This window comes from Lynx rufus, unplaced genomic scaffold, assembly GCF_022079265.1.
Source record: "Lynx rufus isolate CCGP_SWC_20201006 ecotype Redwood Valley unplaced genomic scaffold, mLynRuf1.p SCAF_23, whole genome shotgun sequence".
Classification (NCBI taxonomy): Eukaryota; Metazoa; Chordata; class Mammalia; order Carnivora; family Felidae; genus Lynx; species Lynx rufus.
In genome coordinates, this window is record NW_025814838.1 from 495,221 (window position 1) to 518,299 (window position 23,079).

At 49.6% G+C, this 23,079-nt stretch overlaps 2 protein-coding genes across 5 annotated transcripts; one reads left to right on the forward strand and one right to left on the reverse strand.

Moving 5' to 3' along the window:
• Positions 1–1,292: 1,292 nt before the first annotated feature.
• Positions 1,293–16,339, forward strand: RUSF1 (RUS family member 1). 4 transcript variants are annotated; one of them, XM_047087521.1, is made up of 13 exons: positions 1,300–1,702; positions 1,921–2,035; positions 6,105–6,150; positions 7,775–7,807; positions 7,898–8,003; positions 10,462–10,563; positions 12,521–12,591; positions 12,671–12,855; positions 12,941–12,998; positions 13,365–13,435; positions 14,070–14,213; positions 14,321–14,398; positions 14,893–16,339. In XM_047087521.1, the coding sequence occupies exons 1-13, from the start codon at positions 1,403–1,405 to the stop codon at positions 14,988–14,990; spliced, it is 1,407 nt and encodes a 468-aa protein (XP_046943477.1). In that variant the 5' UTR covers positions 1,300–1,402; the 3' UTR covers positions 14,991–16,339. The 4 variants fall into 4 exon arrangements, with proteins under 4 accessions (XP_046943480.1, XP_046943479.1, XP_046943477.1 ...); XM_047087525.1 differs by having other exon boundaries at positions 1,596–1,702; positions 7,722–7,807; XM_047087524.1 differs by lacking the exon at positions 14,070–14,213 and having other exon boundaries at positions 1,293–1,702.
• Positions 15,299–21,230, reverse strand: SLC5A2 (solute carrier family 5 member 2). Its single transcript, XM_047087520.1, has 14 exons — positions 21,105–21,230; positions 20,489–20,560; positions 20,308–20,412; positions 19,297–19,461; positions 18,890–18,995; positions 18,568–18,648; positions 18,186–18,415; positions 17,732–17,867; positions 17,380–17,487; positions 17,114–17,264; positions 16,820–16,988; positions 16,526–16,741; positions 15,611–15,740; positions 15,299–15,525 (listed from the first exon to the last, which is right to left on the reverse strand). Exons 1-14 carry the CDS (start codon positions 21,228–21,230, stop codon positions 15,299–15,301), a joined length of 2,022 nt encoding a protein of 673 aa, XP_046943476.1.
• Between the last annotated feature and the right edge of the window lie 1,849 nt (positions 21,231–23,079).

Sequence of the window (23,079 nt, forward strand, 5' to 3'; positions counted from 1 at the left end):
TTGGGAGTTTATTGGAGGAATGTTTTACTCTGCCTATCTCAAATATTTGTCAATGGGCTGCAGGTTATAAATTTAATTTTATTTGTATTTTCATCTTGCCTTTATTCTCCACATCACCATGGAGGGGAGGGTAGTGTTAGGGCTCCAGGAAATTGAGTCTATGGGTTTCTGGAGGTTAGGCTATTGATAAGATGGCCTTTTTCTTATAATTTACTAAGACATTTATAAACTTATGGAGACTCATGTCCTGAATGACTGTGCTCTGTATCAATTATCCATTGGTTTTCCCCTTTTCTTTGTTCTTGGGCAACTGTGAGTGCCTGAGGAAGGTCACATATATCCCACCTGGGGTGAGGTAGGGGGTTGCTGGCTTGTGCTTTGCCCTCACTTGCCTTATGCTTCCTTATCAGTTCGGAAAAATCAGAAGTTTCAGCCAGGGAGTCAGACTATGGGAGTCCAAGAATGCCAGACTAAGAAACCCAGATGTTTTATTTTCTGCTTTCAAAAAAAAAAGAGACAGAGGGGGCACTTTTAGCAAATTTCAACTTTGGAATCAGTACATTGCACTAGATGGAAGGAGAAAGGGAGAGAGGGAAAGAGAAAAAGGGGTGAGTTGGGAGACAGAAACACTGTCTTTAGACTCTCCCCTCAATTTCATGGATAAGCACAATAAACACACAATAAACACCCCAGTAAACACACAAGAACTTCTTGCCTATTTCTCATTTTCTGAGACTATTAATTAGAACCCCTTGATTTTCTCATTCCTCGGATGTCCTAAAGATCCTTTCAGAAATAATACTCTTCCAGTCATGAGTAAGGCCCAGGATCTCAGGGATCATTTGCTCCAACTTCTCATGCATTAGTTCATTCTTTCATCCATGCATGCATTCATAGTATCTTTTAAGCACCTACTGTGTGTTAGGTTCTGGGGATAAAATAAGGAGTAATATATAGTCCCTGCCTTCACAACAACAAAAACAACAAAAGTACCTGAAGCCCAGAGAGGGACACTGACTTTCCCCAAATCACACAACTAAAAATTCTGTGGCCGCACTGGTTCTCAAACACAACGGTTCCCCAGGGATGCCCTCTTTCCTTCTCCCCAAAACTGAGAGTTGGGGGTTACAGGAAAGCAGGTATCTCCAGGACTTGGCAGGCTAAACCGTTCCCACTGTTCGGGCGGCCCAGCTACAAAAGGGCGGGGACCAGCCCTGGGGTGTCCTCAGAGAAGCCAGGAGGTAAGAGAGGAAATGTGGGTTCCCACGCTGCACAAAGCAGGACGCGAATGCCCGCGACCTTTTGGCGAGGAAAGATTGCACCTCTACAGCCGCCGTAGCCAAGCCGGAAATGTAGTCCCGCCACGTTTCCTGTCTAGCGGGCCTGAAGGAAGAGCTGCGAGATGGCTGACGCCTCGAATCTTAATCGCCCACTGTGCTGTGAACAGTTCGGTTCCGGGGCGGCGCGGGGCTGTTTCGCCGCCGCCGACGGGAGTCTGCAGTGGGAAGCTTGGGGGTGGCGCTGGTGGGATTTCTCCGGGGCCTTTACAGTGAAACCCCAAAGACTGGCTGGCGGCGCAGGGGGTGCTCTCGGCACTGCTTCACCACCTCTCTCCAGCCTCATAGCCGTGTTCCTGCCGCAGGGCTTCCCCGATAGCGTCAGCCCGGACTATCTGCCCTACCAGTTATGGGATTCCGTGCAGGTCAGCCCGGCCGACTGGGGTCGGGGGGAGCGTATATCCACGGGTGAGGGAGGCAATGCGGGCCACCTCTGTCTCCCCATTTAGAGATTGGAGACTGAGGCCGAGAGCGGGACTGTGACAAGTTCCAGTTCACACATCTGGAAGAGCTGATGATAAATAGAATTTAGGCCATCGTGCTCCTGCGCACACTCCTCACCGCACCTTTTTTTCTTCTCCAGGCCTTTGCTTCCAGCCTCTCAGGCTCCCTCGCCACCCACGCAGTCTTGCTGGGCATAGGGGTGGGGAACGCAAAAGCTTCTGTTTCAGCTGCCACTGCCACCTGGTTGGTGAAAGGTGAGCTGGGCCCCTGGGGCCTCGCCTGTCACTGCTGTCAGCCTTGCCACCTCTCTGGCCTCTTTTTGCCCTGACTGGGAATCCCAGCCCCTCCCTTCCCCTATCCCAGTGGTCTGGCCTCTAGTGCTGGGCTGTGATGTGTATGTTTCCGGACTCGTGCCTGATTGGATCTGGGAGCCAACTCTCCCCGGTTCCTAGAACAGTGCCTTGTGCCCTGTTAAAAAACAAAATTCAGCTGGGTTAATTATAAATATTTTTATTGCTTTATTCAACGATAATTAGTCACCCACCACCAGAATGCTCTCATCCTGAGCACCAGCTTTGCAGCCACACTCAGTTCCCTATACATACTGTTCAGAGTCCGTAAATCACCTGGAGCTTGAATCGCTAAATTAATTTTTCCCCTCCTTTACCCCTAGTCTTTGTGTAGAGCTGCATAAGACTATGGTTATTGAATAAAACCAACAGCTCCCAGAAGTGTGGGAAATTTGTTCTAGAAAAAAAACCAATTTTGTAATAGTCCTGAGTAGGAAAGAGGAGGTTATGGGAAGAATGAAAGGCATTTTGGAAACTCCTGGAATACTAGATGATGGTATAATTATTATAACTATCTGTTGGATGTGTACAGCATTTTTAAAAACCATTAATGAAAAGTAAAGCATATGGTTTGGTACCATGCCACCTAGAGAGTGAAGTAGAGAAGAAAAGGATTTGTGGCTGTCTCCACTGTCCCTTGTCTTTTATTACTATTCCCAGTGGGAACTTAAATCAGACCCAAGGGAAGGCCCTTTTTCAGCATGAGCCTGGCCACATCTCTGGTGAGCCTCCATGGATCTTTTAGAGGATCAGGAAGCCCATGCTTGCATCCTTACCATTAAGACTGAGCAAACTGGCCAAATGTGAGTCACCTCTTGAAAGAAGCCCTTTCTCTGATAGTGGAGAAGTGGTGATCTGTGGCTTGTTGTAGCTACCTCTTCTTTTAATAATAATAGTTGACACAGTGTTTATTATTTGCCAGTCATTAAGTGTACTGACTTTGCAGTAGCTCTGAGATAGGTATTGTCATTATCCCCATTTTACAGATAAACTAAGGCACGAAAAAAGTAACTTGGCTAGGGTCACAGCCAGTAACTTATAGGACGTGGATTTGAACCAGAGTGTGTCCTTAATTTGGACCTTTTCTGTTGCTCTGCTATAGGCTGGGTGTTTGGAATTCAGTAGTTGATGTTTTCATGTCATTTCTAAGTACCCTACTCTTTTCGCCAACATGTTGCCTATGTATGTCTTAAAGTTACTAAAAAAAAAAAAAAAAATGAGATCACTTTAAGATATGCAGAAATATCCACTTTTTAAAGCCTGCTGTTGGTATCAAAACAAGCTTTCATTAAACTGAAGCACAGAGAGGTTTAGCCACTTGGCCTAAGTTAATGTAGGGCCAGGATTTGGACCCACACCAATGGACTCCTGTGTCCCACTCTTAACTACCACTGACTTTTGCCAGTGGGATTGAGAGTGGAGCCTTGTACAATTTGTAGACAGCTGATCCCTTACTGCTGCTCAAAAATTTCTAGATCATACAGCTCAACTAATTGTAACTGAGGCAAGTAGGAATTAAGTTTCCTAGTCTAGTGGACAGTGTTGACTTTGAGATAATAGGAAGGTATGTGTCATTATTACATCCTAGTGCCAACTTCCAGATTCTGACAAGGGCCTTGCAGACTGTTGATGAAAGGTAGAATACGCCCCCTTTCTACCTAGTGGCCCTTGTATGCAGGACATACACCTTATTGGGATGTGAGTATGCAGTCAGAAGGAAGAAAAAGAGAGTCTGGCCCAGTGAGCTCCCTCAACAAGTAAAAATAATCTGAGCATGTTCAAAGTCACTAAGTTGATCCAATACAAGAATCTTAAGTAGAACAATAAAAATTTTGTGGAGAATAAAATATACTTGAAAGGAAGAGGGTAAGATAAGTGATAGAGGGAGGAAGCCTGTAAAGCCACCTGGTGGGTATTATTTCCAGGGACACACAGGGGACAGAAATGTAGGAGCAGAGCAGGCCTGATGAGAAATGTGTTGTACACATGCCTCCTCTGAGGTAGCCACTGCTTAGCCCCAGCCAGTTGCAGTAGTAAGGGAAGGCAGGCTCAGTACTGCCATGTCTTCAGGTTCTTCCAAAAAAAGCAGGAAATGCAGATTTTCTTGTAAAATGTCCCGTTTTTATTGACTATCTTCCTGGAGCTTCAGTTGCTTCATCTGTGAAAGGGAGTGCTCTCTTGGAAGCTCATAGGATTGTTGTGAAGGTTGAAAGCAGTAGGGATTTCAGGTGCCCACCAGAGTGTTTAGTGGTGTTCCTCAAGCCCAGGGTTGGATAAAGATGTCTAGATAGAAGGCCTCACTGCCGAAGGATAGAGGTTGTGGCAAGAGGTGAGTACGTCTTTTCCAGTGGAGAATGGGGAAGGCCACTTTATGGTCCCCACCTTTATATGTTGTAGGAGACTTCCAACCCTCCTTACAGCTTAGTTTCTCTTCTCCTTGCATTTGCCACTTAAGGGTCCATGCCTTCAATTTCAAACAAGGTAAGAGTCCTCTGTCCACTGTATGAGGCCTTCCCAATTGTTTGGTTCTAAAATAGTCCTTTGTGATCCCCCTCCTGAACTTACTGAGTGCTACTCTCAGTATAAAGGGTGTAAATCAGGGGTTGGCAAACGCTGTAAAGGATGCGATGATAAATATTTTACACATTGTAAGCTCTATAGTTTCAGTCACAGCAAATAATTCTGCTACATGTCACAAAAACAGCCATAGACGGTCTGTAAATGAGTGGTCACAGCTATGTTCCAATAAAACTTTATTTATAAAACAGGGAGTAGAAGACTACAGACCACAGTTAACTGATCCTTGGTCTAAATCAATGTTTTTCATACCGATTGTTTTCCTTTTACACTGGATTTTGAGTCCAGAACCATGACCTTCTGAGTCACTGGTATTCCCCTTACCTCACATAGTGTCTGGCAGCAAGTAAGTAGCCAGTAAGCATTTATTGTTCAAATGAAGGTCTGGCTGATTCTAGAGACTTCTCTGACTCTCTTTAGCCTGAGGAAGCCTCTCCTTCTACCCCATGCCCCCAGCTCTTTGTCATCAACCTGCAGTTCAAGTCCCTTTTTTAAAATTTATACTCTAATGAGTATCAATTAAAATTTAAATTAAAACTCACCTGTGAACCTATTGTCCAACCTAAGAACTAGAATATCAACAATAACCTCTCAACTTTCCACACAGGATTTCTTGCTTTTCCTTTTTTTTTTTTAATAGGTGTTCCATATAGATATATATACCAAAATACTGTATTGCTCAGTTTTAAAGCCTTATGAAAAGTGTATTTTGTTCTATGTAGTTTTCTTTTTTTTTTTTTTAATTTTTTTTTTCAACGTTTATTTATTTTGGGGACAGAGAGAGACAGAGCATGAACGGGGGAGGAGCAGAGAGAGAGGGAGACACAGAATCGGAAACAGGCTCCAGGCTCTGAGCCATCAGCCCAGAGCCCGACGCGGGGCTCGAACTCCTGGACCGCGAGATCGTGACCTGGCTGAAGTCGGACGCTTAACCGACTGCGCCACCCAGGCGCCCCTGTTCTATGTAGTTTTCATGGCTTACTTTTTCATTCAAGATTATATTACTAGGATTCCTCCATTTTGATATGAGTAGTTGTGCATTAGATTTTCCCTGCTGTCTACTGTGCCACTGAGGGAATGTACTAGAATCTGTGTATTCTGCTGTCAGTGAGCATTTGTGTTATTCCCAGTTTTTTGCCATTTATGCAAAGAATGTTTCTGGTCCGTGTCTTGGCATGCATGGGTGCATAGTTCTCTTGGGTACATACTCAGGAACTACTAAGTCTAGACACTTCTGACCCCATCATACAGCTCTGTCTATCCAATATTTATTGTACCAAACTGAGCTCCTAGAGCAGTGACCCAAGGTGAATCATCTGTTTCAGTGCCAGGGTCTGCCAGGCTCAACAGCCCCCAAGGCTCTCCCTTGTTCCTTACCAGTGCTTCTCTCCCCCAGATTCAACTGGCATGTTGGGCCGCATCATCTTTGCCTGGTGGAAAGGGTGAGTTTGTCTTCCTGGTCTGGCCACTCTCCCCAGGCAGGGGTCATGTCTGTCTCATCCCTGGCTGTATTTTCAGCTCCGCCTTTCTCCTGCCAGTCTCAAGGGGAGGGGAGATTTAGGAATTACTTTATCAGAGCAAAGGAGTCCTTCATGAGTATCCAGTCCAGGGGAATCACCCTAGCAGTGAAGCCACAGAGCCGTTGCTATGATCAGATCTGCCTTCATGAGCACTGATATGCCACTCTGCTGCCCATCATGGAAAAATACAGCCACAAGGCTCTAAATGTCCTCTGCTTGTTGAAAGAGAAGCCTGAACAGGATAGTGCTTAATTCAAAAGGAATGATTTTACTCCAGAAGCTACTTTGGTGGCTCAGATACCTGATTGGATTTTGTTGAGCCTGGTAGGGAGTGGACTTGGGCAAGTAATCAAGATCCTTGTCCCACATCGAGTCAGACTTCCCATTTATCTAGAAGAGTTTAAGGATCTTATGCTGCCTGCTTCCTCCTCAAGCCAGTATTGGGCAACCTTAGGAGTGATTTATTATCTGCCAATAATCATAGGCAGACAATACCTACAATTTATTCAGTGAGATAACTTATGCAAAGTGCGTACCATATTGTGGCACATAGTAAGTGCTCAGAAAACACTAGCTGCTGTTAACAGCTCCATGCCTCACAAGCTCTGTATATATCATCTCTAGTCCTTAGAACAGCTTTGTAGAGAGGATTGAATATGTACATTTTACAGATGCAAAGCAGACCTAAAAAGGGAAGTCACTTGCCCAAGTCGCACAGCTTATAACTAATAGCATCAAGCTGCTTTGTTGGGCAGAGCCATAGACCAGGCCCACGGTTTTAGTCCTGCCTTTGCCATTTATTCCGTCAGGAGTTCCTCTTGTGTGTCCCATACCCCACCTAGGAGTGTTCCCTTTCCTTCCAGATTTCAAAGTAAGAACAGGGCTAAATTCTGAGCTGGTCTGAGGGCTGCAACATCCCCTGCCACTGGACTCTTGGAGAAGAGTGTTTGTGCACGGGCCAGGAGTCCCTCTGCCTGGCAGAAGAGGTATCCATCCTCTCATGTGATAGAAATGTCCTAGGCCTGGATGTCAGAGCCTGCCTCTTTCTCTTGGCCTTTTTCTTTTTTTTCTCTTGGATCCCGCTTTCCATGTGATCTGAGGGAAGTCATGTCCCTTCTCTGAGCAGGATTTACACTAAATGTAGTTGTTTACCAGTCCAAACTATGTGGACTTCTTGCTGGGTACCCTTGACCATGTGGGAAGAAGATGGGGCAGGGTGGAGTGGGGGGCGGGGAGATGGAAGAGGGACCCAGGGATGACCTCTTACAGGAGGGGCAGAGGGTGAGGAGCAACCACAAGACAAATCAGTTTTTTTCCTAGATGTATCATGTGTTAGTAAAGGGGCAACACTAAGTGACCACTGAAGGTCGTCCCAGCTAATGGTATTTCAGGCAGCAGTGATAGGGTGTTGGGATAGATGTCTGCCTGGGGTATGGATTTTGCTGAGCCTTCAGACCTTACCTCAGACTAAGGATGGCCTGCATTGCCCACAGGATGTGTTTTCTCCTTATATCCAAATTGCAAACCAACCTCTCCTCCCCAACAGGAGTAAACTGGACTGCAATGCCAAGCAATGGAGGTAAGGAGGGGCTGAGACCAAAGGGAGGGAAGTCTTCTATTGTGAAGGTCTCTTACCTCTGATCTCTAACCTCTGATCCCTTCCCCCCAGGCTTTTTGCTGATATCCTCAACGATGTAGCTATGTTCCTCGAGATTATGGCTCCCATTTATCCAATCTTTTTCACCATTACCATCTGTACCAGCAACCTGGCCAAGGTACCCACCTCTGGGGCACCCGTATACCTCCCTTGGTGGTGATGTGTGGGCTTACTGTGGGCCCACAGGTGAGCCCAGCCTGGGCCCTGTGTTCAAAACACTTGTGGAAAAGTGGAAAAGTTCAGAGTTTTCTACTCGGACTCAACCACATTTTCTGATACTCCAGCCAGGTAGTTTCTAGTGCCTCACATATTCTAAGACAGTGTCTGAAGTCACAGGATTGGTGAGGGAGCTCTGAGCTGAAAGATAGAAAGTGTGGTCCAGTGTCAACATCTTGGGATCAGCTCCCAGGCTCTTTCATTCTTTCAGTAAAATATTTATTGAGTATGTACTGCATGTTTGGCATGGAATATAGGACCTCCCCCCCCCCTTTTTTTTTTAATTTTTATTTATTTTTGAGAGAGACAGCCCGAACAGGGGAGGGGAAGCAGACTCCAGGCTCCGCGCTGTCAGCACAGAGCCCAACCTGGGGCTTGAACTCACAAACTGCAAGATCATGACCTGAGCCGAAGTCAGACGCTTAACTGACTGAGCCACCCTGGCGCCCCAGGGCCCTCCCATATCTTCTTTGAAGAAAGCTGCACATAATTAAACAACTATTTATAGAATTATAGCTACAGGTATTCCAGATGAGAAGTGTAGGGGGCTGCAAGAGGGTTGAGCAGAAGTTCTGGCCTAGTCAAGAGATGCAGGAAGACCTTTCCTGGGCCTGGGTCCTGAAGAATGGGTTTAAGGTAAACAGTGGATGTTTTTGAGCAGAAGGAATAGTGTGGGTCATGGTTCAGTGGCAAGACAAAACACAAAATGAATGGTAAGGCTGGAGGGTGACATGGGGTGAATGTGAGCTCTTCCTCTGCCAAGCTGCTCACCCTTACAATTCCTTCAGGTTGTCTGCATCCAAATGAGAAAACTGGAGCATAGCAAAGTTCAGTAAGAGCTTAGCCTGTCTTCACCAAAGGTTAAGTACCTGGCACAGAGCAGTGACTCAAGAAGACATGTTAAGATCCATCTCAAAGGCGTACCTATCTGTTCACAATCACTTTAGAGCAGTGCTTCTCCGTGGTGACATTTCAGATACAACAGTTCTTTGTGTGGAGTACATTTAGCCCAGGTACCAGTAACTGGCCTAGGCATGCTGCCCTGAGCACCCCCTCCAACCCCAGAACAGGAAACACCAGAGAAAACCATTGCTTGCAGCTGTGAACCAACGATTGCAAGCTCTGCCATCTGTTTCAAGTTAGGTATTATATTCTGCCCATAGGGCCTCAGTCTCTTCATCTGTCAAATAAAGGAGTAGAATAGGGCCATGAACTTTCCCTGACCACCCCCACCCTTTCTAGAGTTCTGGTCTCCGTGACTTAATACCTCTGTCCCCCAGGTACACCATCCAGAAGGCTGGTTGTCATCCATGCCTGTCTTCCTGGCCCACTATCCCCCTCAGCTAAACCTCTATTTAGTTGTTTTTCCTTCCTAAATCTCTCTAACCCATTCACTCCACCTGTGCATCACCTGGTGGTTCCTTATTGCTGGAAAAGCATGGTTGCTTCCTAGGTAGTCTCCCTGCTTCCATTCTGCCTCTCTTCAGTTACTTCTCAGAGCAGCCCATAATCCTTTTAAGAATGGAAATCCAATAAGTTCACTTCCCTGACTGGTGGGTCCTAGGATAAAGACTTTAACAAGGTTTGCAAGATTCCACGTGATCAGGTCACTCCAGCCTTAATTTGTACCACATTCCTCTTACCTTTGAACATTTCTTCTGCCTGCACGACAACTTGTTTATTTATTGTCTATTGATTTGTAGATTTCATGAGAACAAGGGTTATATCTAAGTTATGTCACAGCACTAAATCTGTGTCTGGCATCTAAAAGAGATTTGATAAATAATGAGATGGATGACAGTGATCAGTGACCCTCATTGATGAGTTCTACCATCTTAGATCTCAGGGATTGAGGTCCAGGTACACTGGGAGGTCAGGACCATCATTGTGGGTTTTGAACTGGCCTGGAAGACTTGACTAGTCCTCCTCTGGGACAGGAGGAGAGGGATTTGTTGTAGGCAGAATGTAAGCACAAAGTTGGAAACCAGACTGGGCCTGGGAGCTTAGCAGAGGGGTGGGTGCAGCCAAAGTAGGAGTTGCAGGCTGAGGAAGTTCTGAGCTAAGAAGAGTCTGTGGGCCTCCACCTTGGGAACGAAATGGAGTTCCTTGGGACTGGGTCATAGGGAGATATGGCAGGCAGAGCTTTAGTTTTCTCCAGGAATAAGAGGGGAGGGGGACCTAGTGGAAGTATGGGATGAGAACAAGACATTAAGGACAGCATTCAGAATTTTGCTGTTTGGTCACCTGGTGCCTGGTTTTCTCAAACTGGTTTGGGTCATTTACTCAGCTCAGCCATAGAGGTGCCTATGTTGCCATAACACATGGCCATTCTGACCTTCACTCTCCCTTTTCCCACCTAGTGCATTGTGAGTGTGGCTGGTGGGGCCACTCGGGCTGCCCTGACCATGCACCAGGCCCGGAGAAACAACATGGCTGATGTGTCAGCCAAGGATAGCAGTCAGGTGAGCAGCTGGAATTGGGGTTGGGGGGAGTTGGAGCGGGGAGGCAGGTTAGGCCATTATTTGGGAATATGGAGAGATGTACCTAAGCGCTCCTGAGGGTAGATAGGGGAGACACAGGAAGAAGTCCCTGCTCTTGACTCAAATTGATGGCATGAGTTCTAGTGGCAAAAAGCCCAAGCTGATCATCTCAGCCCCTCCTTTCTCCCTGTGTGGCCAAGAGTGGGCCCTTGCCCTGACCTTCACCCTCTCTAGGCCATAGTCCCAAACTGAGAGGAGGATGTCTGGTCATGTGTCCCATATGTTAAAGCACTTGGCAAGTCAAAAAGTGCTCAGCATATGAGATGGCTGGGGTCATTGGCCAGGGGTCTCCACTTGACAGTATTGTAGGCCTTTCTGGTCCAGCCCCTCATCAGACCAGAGCACCCTCAAGGAGAGGTGGGGACACCCCTAAGGCTGAATTCAACAGGTATTGGATCCCCCCAAACCCCTGTGCTAAGTGCTTATGTGCATTGCACTGTTTAATTCTCACACAACCCCATGAGGCAGATACTATTATTATCTCTGTTTTACAGAAGAGGAAAGTGAGGCCCAGGTTAGAAGTGTGACACAGTTTTCTTTGACAGTGAAGCAATTTAGAAATCTCTGTTCTGTCCAGTACTACTTTCTGTCCTTCTCTTAAATTGTTTTGCTCAGTTTCTAAATAGAAAATTTTTAAATTTAAAACTAACTTTCAATAATATTAACACAACTAAAAATATTAACACAAGCTAATATTTATTAAGCACTAACCATGTGCCAAGTATGTCATTTATATGAACTCATTAAATACTTACGGTGGCCTCATACAGGAGGTACTCATTGGCTTCTAAAGAGGAAATAAGTCAGAGGTTCAGTGACCCTGGGTACCTTTGGGCACATCCCTTCTCTCAGGAAATGGTTGAACCAATTCTTCCCTGCTGTCTCTTCCATAGGTTGTTAGGAAGAGAGAAATAAGTATAACCCGTGTCCTGCACTTTAGGATCTCCCAGCTTCATGTCTGCTGTCTCTTACCTGCTCTCTTTCTAACCCCCAGCTCTCCCCATGTCCCCAAGCTGTATTTTCCAAGTCCCAGGGCTTCCTCAGTCTGCAGAGGCAGGAACACATCTCAGGGGCAACTCAGGACATGTGCTCAGCCCTGTAGCAGGCCCCTGCTTTCTGCTGATGTTGCTTTATTGCCACTTGATGTGGCCACTGGAAATGACTGTTCCCACCTGATGGAGAAGAGGTCTTCCTGCTCCTGTGCAACCAAGGTCTCATCTCTTATTTACCATGACAACCACTGCCTTATTTCCACAGCCTGCCCCCTTGCCAGGAGACCTGGGTAAGAAGAGCTCTCCCAGCTTCAAGACCAACTCTCCCTTGGACCCCACTAGTCAGGGCCACCAAACCAGACTCTTCCTCCCTCATGATGACTTAAGGGCAGATGTTTGTCACCCTTGGGTGAGCTCAGTCAGACTATCTCAAGCCAGCAGAGGGTTCTAGTAATATTGATTCTCAAGAGAAGAGGTTTGGATCTTGAGCCTTCCTGGATGGTTCCTTGACCCTTTTGCAGATGTGCCTCCCAGTTTTTGCATACCAAGGGTCTGAGGGGGATCAATCTTTTTAAGCCACCAAATAAAAGTACTTCCCTATTCTGTGGACATTCAGTTGCCTAAGCGTAGGACTACTCTGGTGACTCTTGCAAAACAAAGAAGACATGTTCCAAGGATATTGTATGTACCTGGACAGAGAAGCATCTCGTATCTCAAATGACAACCCACTCAACAAAAACATTAAAAACTTACTAAGGCACCCTGATCAGTGTAGGGAGCCCTGGGATGTTCTGGAGCAGGGAGGAATGTGATGAAAGGCACTCAAGGATATGCAGCCTGGCCTGGAAGGAAGACCTCTAATTTCCAACCCCTCTGCCTTTTTCTAGGAGACACTGGTAAACCTGGCAGGGCTCCTGGTCAGTCTCTTGATGCTTCCCCTCGTGTCAGATTGCCCTGGGTAAGCCGGGATCAAGGGCAGGGAAGAGGTGCCCAGCTGGGTCTCTGCCCCTGTTGACCACCTCACTCTCTCACCCCAGCTTCAGCCTTGGTTGTTTCTTCTTCCTCACTGCCCTTCACATCTACGCCAATTACCGGGCAGTCCGAGCCCTTGTCATAGAGACCTTGAATGAAGGCCGACTCCGGCTGGTCCTGAAGCACTTCCTTCAGAGGGGAGAGGTACTTGGCCCCACTTCAGCTAATCAGATGGAGCCACTGTGGACAGGTGATCCACCCCCTTAGTCTCAAGTACTGTCTCCCAGTCTCTCCCCGTCTGGGCATCCTGACTCCTGACATCCAGCTTCCCACAGGTTTTTGGCCATCTCAGTCTCTATCCCTGGGGGTCCCCCTACACCGCTTGACCTCCAGGTAAGTGGCTCAGTGTCTCCCACCCATCAGTACTGCCCTCCCACCCTCCCCGCACATGCTCTTTATTACAGTTACACTCTGGCCTCCCCTGATTGGGCCTCACCTCTCTATTCTAGTTTCTTTATTTCTACTGAGCAGACTTGGGGTCAGCATGGATGCTTGAGAGGAGCAGGGTTGTAACAGCAAATACAAGGGATATATTTGTTAGATGCAGGAAGAAAAAGATAGATATGGGGTACGTGGGTAACGGCTGAGAGATGGGAAGTAGGTGAAGGACGGATGAGGTAAGGACAGTTCAGTTGACTGGATGGTTACTCCTGCTTTTCTTTCTCCTCCTCCCACCCTTCACTCTCTTCTTTCCCTCAGTGTTTTTGACCTGCAACAGCTGGTTGAGGGACACCAAGAGCCCTACCTCCTTCGCTGGGACCTGTCACAAAGTAAGTGTGCCGTGCTCTTCCAGAATTAGATTCACCCTTCTGAGGTCAACTTCTCATTCCACCAGCTCCAGAGCCTCAAGCCCTGAACAGTTTAGAGGCTGCCTGGTATCCTGGAGGGAGCTCTAGACTAAAACTTAGTGAATTCAAACTATAGCTGCAAGCCTCAATGAAATGCACTTTGTCCCTGTGTACTTGCCTTACTTGCCTGTGTGTTTTTATGAGAAAGGCAATTAAGTAAAGCACTTTGTAGATTGCAACATACTCAAATAAGATTATGACCTTTGGTTACCCCTGGAGAACTATTCTCTCCCATCCGGAGTCACCTGTTGAGGAAACAAGTATTGGAGTTTACTGGTCAGCTGGTTGTGTGCTAAAAGATGCTTCTTCTTGTTGGACATGCAAAATAAACCCACCTCGTGAGCTGCTATAAAGTTGTATTTGGAAATTGGGCATTTCAGTTTGGCCAGACATTGGGAACAACAGGAGAGAAGTTGGAAGAGAAAAGGGTGAAAGATAGCCTCCATCCATGCAGGCCAAGGCCTCAGGGCAGACAAGGATGAAGCAAGGTGGTTAGTTTGAGAATGTTTTGGGAGGTGGCCCTTCCCTAGCACCAGTCTGTCTTGGGTTTCTCCAGACCAGGTGCAAGTCGTTTTGAGCCAGATGGCAGGCCCTGAAACCATCCTAAGGGCTGCTACACACGGGCTGGTGCTTGAAGCCCTGCAGGGAGATGGGCCCCTCCCAAGAGGGCTGGAGGAACTGAGGAACCAAGTACGGGCAGGTAAGCACCTCACAGTGTAGACTGTTGATGGCTCAAAGAGGCATAGAGAGAGGAAGGACTCTTCCACTTGGAGACCTGAGAACTTCTGGGTCTGCACCCCCCTCCAGGTCCTGAGAAAGACAACTGGGTCATCGTCAGGGACACACACCAAGTGTTGGACAAGCTATTCCCAAAGTTCTTGAAAGGTAACATTTTTAAGCCCCATGACTCCTTGGCTTCTGAGGCCTCCTCCCCAGAGGCTCTGCCTAACGCTATCCCCACACCTCTAGCTTTGAGGTGGAGGACCTGGATTCTCTCTGTGATCTTAAGTCTGGACCTCATTTCCCCGTCAATAGGATAGGGAGGTAGAATGGTCCCAGAGGCTGTGTCATGTTAGCAATTTGTGTAATCCCAATTGGCATTGAAGAACTGGGGGGAGGCTCACAAATGATGATGATCTTTCATTTAGCACCTACTCCATTCCAGCATTTTTCCATATACTAACTCAGTGACTTCATGCTGCAGCCAGATGAGGTTTTAGCCCCGTTTTGTGCGAGAAACTACCCTGCAGAGGCTGGGAGAGCCTGAGCAGTGCACAGAGCATGTACCTGGCTTGTGCCACTCCTTACCACTCTCCCCCGGGTCAGCCTGGAGTCTTCTCTCCAGCAGTCCCAGCAGCACCCTTATGACCTCTCCCCAGGACTGCAGGATGCAGGCTGGAAGACTGAGAAGCACCAGCTAGAGGTGGATGAGTGGAGAGCCACATGGCTTCTGTCTCCAGAAAAGAAGGTCTTGTGAGGTGGAGGCCCACCCAGGTCTCAGGACAGGAGCCTGAAGCAAGCACACTTTGGCCACAGCACAATGTGGGAACAGCAGCTTTATTTTTGCTTAGGGGAACTGCTGTGGCAGTTTGGCCAAGGCCTCATGAGCTATGACTGCCAGTCAGGTAGACTGGGCCCCTGGCAGTGGAGAGAAAGGGAACCAGGGCCTTCCCCCTCCCTCTCCCTGCCCTACTCCCTTCTCACCACTGCAGGCTCCCCACTCCCATTCATTGTGAAGCTGAGCCCTGCCCTGGCAGTGGCTCATGGTGTCCAACACGGTTGGCCTCAGGCATAAAAGCCCCAGAGGAACGTGGCCACGGCCATCATTAGCAGGGCATTGAAGTTGACCACACGGGCCCAACTCGAGTCCTCACTGATGTCCTCCAGCCGCCTGGCTGCTGCAGCCACTTCCTCCTGGGTAGGGGCTGGGGGACTACCTGCCCCACTCCTGCTCATTCCACAGAACCAGAGCAGGGACCGGCGGAACATGCCCGGTGTTGGGGACTGGGGCTCTAGGGAAAATTGACACCCTACAGTTAGTTTGAGGAAACCTGGCTCCCCTAGTCCTTAGCCCCGCCTCCTGAAGCAGTGCCTTACCCTCCATCTCCACTGCATGTTCAGGACACCCATTCTGTACAGGGGGTGAAGTTGAACCTTCTAGCTCATCGGCATCCAGGTCCTCCCGCTGCTCCTTGCTGTGCCGTAGACTGAAAACCAGGCGGTGGAGCTGGGGAAGGGAGTGGGGACCAAGTGAAAGTGCTGTTCCCCCACCCCAGACCCTGAAGTCTCCTGTCCACCTGGTACCCCCCTTAGCACCCTCGGTCCAGCCTGTATACTTAATCTAGACTCCGTTCACTCAAACCCAACTTTCCATGGCTGCCCTTTGCCCTCATACTAAACCTAGGCCTTTCAACTGTGTGTTTAAAGTTCTTGGCCCTGCTCACCCCCTGCTTCATCAACCCAGGTCCCTCTCTACATTCAAATTGTAGTACTTTAGACCCTGGTCTTCTAGTCCTGCTAACAGTGTACCTTCCTGTGGATATTTGTCCACATAGTTTCCTCCTGCTGCCTTTCCCCCTTCTCTACTGGCCTATCCTTCTGCCCAGCTCTTTTGTCCTGGCCCCCAATCAACCCTACCCTGGGGCATCTGCCCTGCAACAGCATAAGACCAAACTCTTTGTGGGCCTTCAAAATGGTACCCTGCCCCTCTCAGCCACCAGTCAGATCCTGTGTTTTGAGTTCCACAGGCCATGCCAGGGACTTTGTGGGACAGTCTTCAAGCCACCTCCCCCCAGACCACCTCAAATAAATGTCATTTAAATAAAACATTGTTCTTGCTTTACAAATGCAACTTCCAACTGGACTCCCAGCCTACCCTTAATGAACCCTCAGCATAGAAATTCAGGTCTTCCCCACTGGGCATTCCTGGAAGTGGACTGGCAGACTAGGGGTAGAGAGGGCTACACTCACACACGGTGCATGTTTGGTACCCATCCAGAAGCTGGCACTTACATGCTTGCGTGGGATAGGTGCTGTGCACAGTGATACTACAAGGATGAGGAGGCCAGAGCAGACGAAGAGCACAATGGCAAAGTAGAGGTAGTGCACACGGCAGAAGAGTGCTGGGCATGTGGAGGGTCGTACACAGCTGCCCGAGCCAAAGGAGAACTCAGGAATAAGGCGTGCCAGACCCATAAACAGGCCCCCAATCAGTCCCCAGAAGGCACCCTGCCAGGGGAGAGAATGTCAGCCTCTTCCAGGTGTCCCCAGTTCTGACCCAAGCTAACAACCTACACATAGGCTTACCTTCTCATTGACACGGGGCACAAAGAGCGCCAGCACAAAGACAGCAGACACAGGTGGCGCCAGGTAGCTGGACACTGCCTGGATGTAATCAAAGAGCTGCCCTCCCTGCGCTGCCTGCACCACGGGTAGCCAGGCCACTGACACAGCCACAATAAACACCACCCAGAGCCTGCAGTGGGTGGCCATCAGCAGATTACACCCAGGACCCCCATCTCCCCCAATCCTCCGAGTGTTCTCTGCCCCCACCCCAAGGCTGATTTGTGGGGCAGGACCTGGGGGAAACCCAGGCCGCACCGTCCTACTAGCAGCAGCTCACGGTCCCCTGCCTGGGGCCGCAGGCGCATGTAGATATCCATGGTGAAAAGCGTGCTGCTGCTGTTAAAGATGGAGGCCAGTGAGGACATGAGCGCAGCCAGCATGACCGCCAGCATGAGTCCACGCAAACCTGCAGGCCGATTGTAACTGTGAGTCCAGGGCCACCAACGTGTCCCCAGGAGGGTGCAGGCTTGGCAAGGGGTCACTCCTCCCAGTGGCAATCTCCGCAGTGCGCCTGCCCTCACCATTGGGCATGAGTTTCACGACCAGCCGCGGGTAGGCAATGTTGGAGCAGCCCACCTCAGTACCGCACACACGCTTACACACCTCGGGCACCACGCACGCCACCTCATCTGCAGGCAAGAGAGCGTGACATGGCTAGAACGGGACCTTGTCTGGGAACTCGGATCCCTGAAGTGGGGATGGGAGATCCTAGTGGAAGAGAGATGGGACCCCTCGTGGGAGGTGGGACTGGGTGACTGGATTCCCAAATCAAAGGACAGTAACAAATGGAAAACAGGCACTTGAATGCATGCAACAAGAAAGGGGCTGGATGGGGCACAGGACACTTGATGGGGGTGGGGTTGCAGACGTTACCCGGATAAAGAATGCGGCTGATCATGCCTGGCATGACCATGAGGAACATGGGCATCAGCTTCAAGTAGCCGCACAGTATGCAGCCCGCCTTGATGTGAGTCAGGTTCTTCCCGGCCAGACAGCGCTGCACAATGACCTGGGGCAAGGTCCGTTCAACAATCTGTGACCAGTCCTGGATTCCCTGCCCCTCAGGCTTTGCCTTAACTGGTTGCCCTAATTCAGGCCTGCCTCTGGCTCAGCAATTCACTTGCTGGCAATTCGCTTTCACTTACAGACCCAAATTCTTTGGATCCCAGTGGCACTGGTTTAACTCCATCCTGGCCAAGTTCCCGACCCCTCAGACCATGCAGTGGGGCTCCCACAGATGTGTTCTGGCTCCACCCATCTCAGCCCTGCTCATAGCGGTTCTGGTTCTGCCCCGGCCTAGCTCCCGGCTAAAGCCCTGACCCCGCACCTGGTCGCTGCACCAGTACCAGCCTGAGACGATGGTAAGACCCAGGAGCAGTGCAGGCCACGGCAAGTCCCCTGTCACAGCGTCCCGGAGCAGGTGGTAGGAGTCGGGCCGGGGTCGATAGCAGGAACTTGAGATGTTGCCCACAGCCGGATCCTCAGAAACCGTCAGCGACGTCATTGCCCCCAAGTATTTGTCGAAAAGCCCCGAATACCCGCCCACCTCGTGGAAGGCTGTGAGGGCAAGGCTGTCAGGGGATCTGGGGCCCACGCCAAGGCCCTCCCTAGGACCCACATGCTGGAGACATGGGCTGCCTCTGCTCCCAGGTGGAGAACTCTGCAACTTGCAACCTCCGTGCCCCTCCCCCACTGGTTGAGCTCCGTACCGTAACCCATGAGGACGAAGGCCCCGCCAAGAATGACGAAAGTCTGCAGAGTATCGGTGTACATCAGCGCTGCCAGCCCTCCTGCAAAGGGTCTGGGTTAGTGGAGACAGCCCAAATAGGCTACCCCGTGTACGTATGGTGTCTTTGTGCAAATTTGAAAACTGTGCCCCTTCCTGGAGAGCAAATTTCAAAGAAACAGCCATTCTTCAGGCTCATGTACCCGGGCATCAGGAGGCAGGGCTTAGTGAGCCGAATGTGCTTCAGTGACGCTCCCAGCACATCTCCCCAGCCCATTCCTTCCCTAAGCCCCTGCCACAGCAACCTGTCACAGTGTAGATCATGGTGATGCCCAGAAGGGCAATGACGGAGGCATAGATGTTCCAGCCCAGAGCCTGTTGAATGAATACTGCCCCGGAGAACATGTCCACCTTGGGGGAAGGAATGATTGCACAGGTCAGGACCCGGGAGCCAGGGCAAGGGACCCAGGTCTATCTCCTTTCCAGACCATGACCCTATGTGGCCACGCTTCAGAGGTTCTCTCATTTTTCGAAGGTCTGGCCTCCCAGGTCCCACCTATTGTGGCCCCAGCCCCAAAGCCTACTCCTTCCAGACCCTACCTCCATCATGGTTCTTACAGCGATTTTTCCTTGGTCCCGCCCCTTCCAGGGCTTTCTAGAGACCTCCACTCCGTGAATCCCGCCCTTCCAGGGCCCCTCCATGAGTGCGCACCGAAATCTTGGTGAAGATGTACAGAAAAAGCGAGAGCACTGACAGGTAGAGGCGAATACGATGGCCTCCGAAGCGCTTGCGCAGGTACTGTGGCATGGTAATAACACCCGCAGTCAGGTACACGGGCGCGAAGAGCCAGCCGAGCAATAGCACCACGAACAGCGCCTGCGGACACAGCATGACAGCTGAGAATGACTGAGATCCTTCCTTGAGTTAGCCCTCCCCTTAGAGTCTAAGAGACCTCTTCCTGAATGTGCTACACCAAGGAAAGGTCCAAATGGGGGCTCAGAGGATACAACTGCAGAGGATGTCCCTGGGCCCTGGGCCCTGGACATTAAGGGACAGGGTCTTGACACCTTCTTGGGCCTTTAACTAGAGCTCTGCCAATCCTCCCAGGCCGGTTCTTCCTAAGATGGGTCCTATCCCCCCACCCCCCAGCACATGAATCCAACCATAGACTCCTCAGCCTGATCTCAGCCTCTGCCAGGAAGGGCGACTTCCCCTCTTCTCTTCACCCACCCAAACTTTCTGTCCCTCAAGACTCTGCTTAGAGGCCTCCTCCTCCAGGAAGCCCTGGTCTCCCCAACCCTCAAAGACAAGCCTCAGTCCCAGAGCTTTGTCTCCTTCCCACTTCTGCAGGGGGCTTTAATTTGGTCCAGAGATCCTCACAGGCCACAGATTCAAGAGAGCATCAGAGTAAGGACTTCACTATCTTTAAGGCTCTTCACCCCACTTCAGAGAGGAGTAACTCAAGGCCACAGAGGGTAGTAGCTGGTCGAGGCTTAGACAGCAAGTCAGGAGCAAGACCTACCCCTGCCTTGAAAGTGGTCATCTCCAACGTTCCCCTGCCTCCAAGCAAGATGTGCGACCCTCACTCAAAGCCCAACCACACCCCACTACTGGGAAGTCCCACATCCAGTCTTATATGCCCCCTGCTTGGAGCAGATGTGACAGTTCCAGGGGCTCCCACTGGGGTGGGGGTTATTGGCAAAAAAAAGGGGGGGGTCTCACATTCCACTCAAATCCAGCCACAGCCAAGCCGCTTGCAGCACCGGTCCCTGCGAGGCCCACAAAGTGGCCACTGCCAATGTTGCTGGCAAAGAGAGAGGCCCCGACCTAGATGGCCAGAGGTGGGGGTGAACTAGGCTGCTTCTCTAGGCCTCCTCCCACTCCATGGCACAGCCTCTCTCACCGGCCACCACACCATGCTTCGTCCCGCGAGGAAGTAGCCGCCAACGGTGCCTCTGTTGGTTCTGCACATGGACTGAGGGACAGGAGTGGGAGGAGACTTGGGTTCAGGGCACATCTTTGGACCTCATTAGCCTTCTCAACACATTCCTCAGCCTTGTTTCAGGCTGAAGATTAACCAGTCCTGGGCTCTTTTGATGGTTCCCACCCAACCCCCTGCCCCAACCTCCTCCAAGGCACCCAGAGTAACCCAGGCCCCAACCTAGTGCCCAAACACCCACATTTAAGTGTGGCTGGATTTGACCTGACTTTTCCTGAGACCTTGAGTCATGAATAGGCTTCTGGTCAGATATGTAGACAGGGGAACAGAGACCTCATTTAGAATGCTGTCCCTGATGGAAATCCACTGACCCCTTCAAATAGCCCAATCCAAAGGTGGGAAGACAAGGAATGAGTGCTGGCTGTGCCTTCCTGAGGCTATCAAAAGACTTGCTTGCCCCTCAGCCCCAGGTGTCTCCCTCAAAGATCCAGGCATCCTGCCCCTGCTGAACATAGGGTCTGCCTGAGACTTTTCCCCCAGGCCCAGAATCCTGACCCCCAGAAGCACCCTAATTTCTCACCCACAAGCCGACACCAATGACCAGCAGGAAATAAGCAGCAATGACCAGGATGTCAGCAAGGTTGTTAATTAGGACCCTCTGGTTTCCCAGTCCTGGTGCGGAGCCTGCCTCCATGTGTTCCTCCATTCTGCCTAGGATCTGTCCCTCTAGGGACCAGCCCCTGGATTTCCCCAGGAGAGGGATTAATGGTTACCTCAGGAGCAGTGAGCCGACAACTCCCCCAGGTCTTTTCTCCCCTCCCCAGCTTCATTTAGCTGAGTCAGGTCACATCAAGGCCGAAAGCTCATCTAGTGGAGTTGGTCACTTTCAAGTTCAGGGGCACTCTTTCCTGGGCCTTAGCTCCCATCCCTGCCCCAGTGCCCCAGACTCAAAATCTCTCCTTTCATCCCCTAAAATTGCTCACCCTTCAGCCTTGATCTAGGGAGTAGGGCTGAGCCAATCTCCTGATTCTGACTAATCCAGAGGGATCACTTTCAAACCCAAATCTGACAGTGTCACTCCCTTGCTTAGAAACCCTTCCCAGTTCCCCATCATACTAGGAAGGAAGTAGGAACTCTTTAGCCTGATGTTCAAGGCCTGCCACACCCTGACTCCTGCCCACCCCTCCCCTTGGTCCTCTATACCAAACATAGAGTGAAATCATATTTCCCTCCACCTCTCTTGCCCTGCCCAGCCCATGTATTTTCACATACCCAAACTTTTGCCTAAGCTGTGCTTTTGCTTAGAGTGCCTTCTTGCCTCCCAAATGGCTCACTCCTAACTCTCAAGTGGTAGCCTTCAGTACCCAGCCCATGTCAACTCTTCAGGAAAGAATTCTCTGACTTTTCTGATACAGTTCTGAGCACATTGTGTTGTCCTCATATGGGTCCAGGTCTGTCTTCCCAGCAGACTAGAGACTACTCACAAGCAGGAAATGATCAGATTCATCCCTAGAGTCCCATTGCTCAGCACAGGGCTGACTATAAGAAGGGAGGATGTTGATAAATATCAGTATCTCTACCTTTCTAGAAGAATTGACCAGATTTGGATGTCTGATTATGACAGTTGGGTTCATGCCTGAGATAGAGAACAGAAAACAATATTTTAGGGGGATATGAGTTATATTTAAGGAATGCTTTAGGTGCCTTCAAAAGCAGACCCTAAGATGAGAATTTAGGGCAAGGGTTTTCCTGAGGAGGTGACCCCAGGAAGGACTATGAAGGAGTAGGGAAGTGAGACAAAGAAAAAGAAAAACCAATAAAGGGAATGATGACTAAAAGGCTACCACTGTGAACAATCCCAATGAGGACTCTTTGAGATACTGTGGAGAACACACCTCAGAACTGACTCCTCAGAGCCAGGGAGCTAGAGTATTTATCAATTCCTGTCTCTAAGTTTACAGAACCTCCCCCTCCTACTTCAGGCCTGCTGGGTGCAGGAGCACACTTGTTATCCCAGAGAGCACCCTCAGAGAGAAACTCAGGGAGCAGCTGGGGAGACTAGGTGTCTGGGAACTGTGTACATAGTGGTCCAAGTGGATATGGGCAGGGCATCCACAGTGTCTGCCTCAAGGGGTGATGAATTTGAAGTGCCTGAGAGAAATCCAGGTGCAAGTGTTGGGCATATTGGGATTATAGGCACTTAAAATCTATCTGCTGTCCTGTGGCCCACAAGACCCTTCATGATATGGTTCCTATTTCCTATTTGATCTCACCTTCTACTACTCTCCCCCTTCCTCTCTCTAATCCAGCCATATGGCCTTCTTTCCTTTCTTTCAATATGCCAAACTCTTTCCTATCTCCTGGTCTTACTGTTTCCTCTGCCCTAAATGCTCTCCTTAAGCTCTTTGCCTGACCGTTTTCTTTTGTCAACCTTCCAAGTCTCAACTTACACATTACATATTCACAGGGACTATCTGGTTAAAGTAATCCCTTCCCCAACTTAGTTCTGTTTTTTCCCCCTTTTCACCTTCCCTCCTTTCCTTTCTTCCTCATTC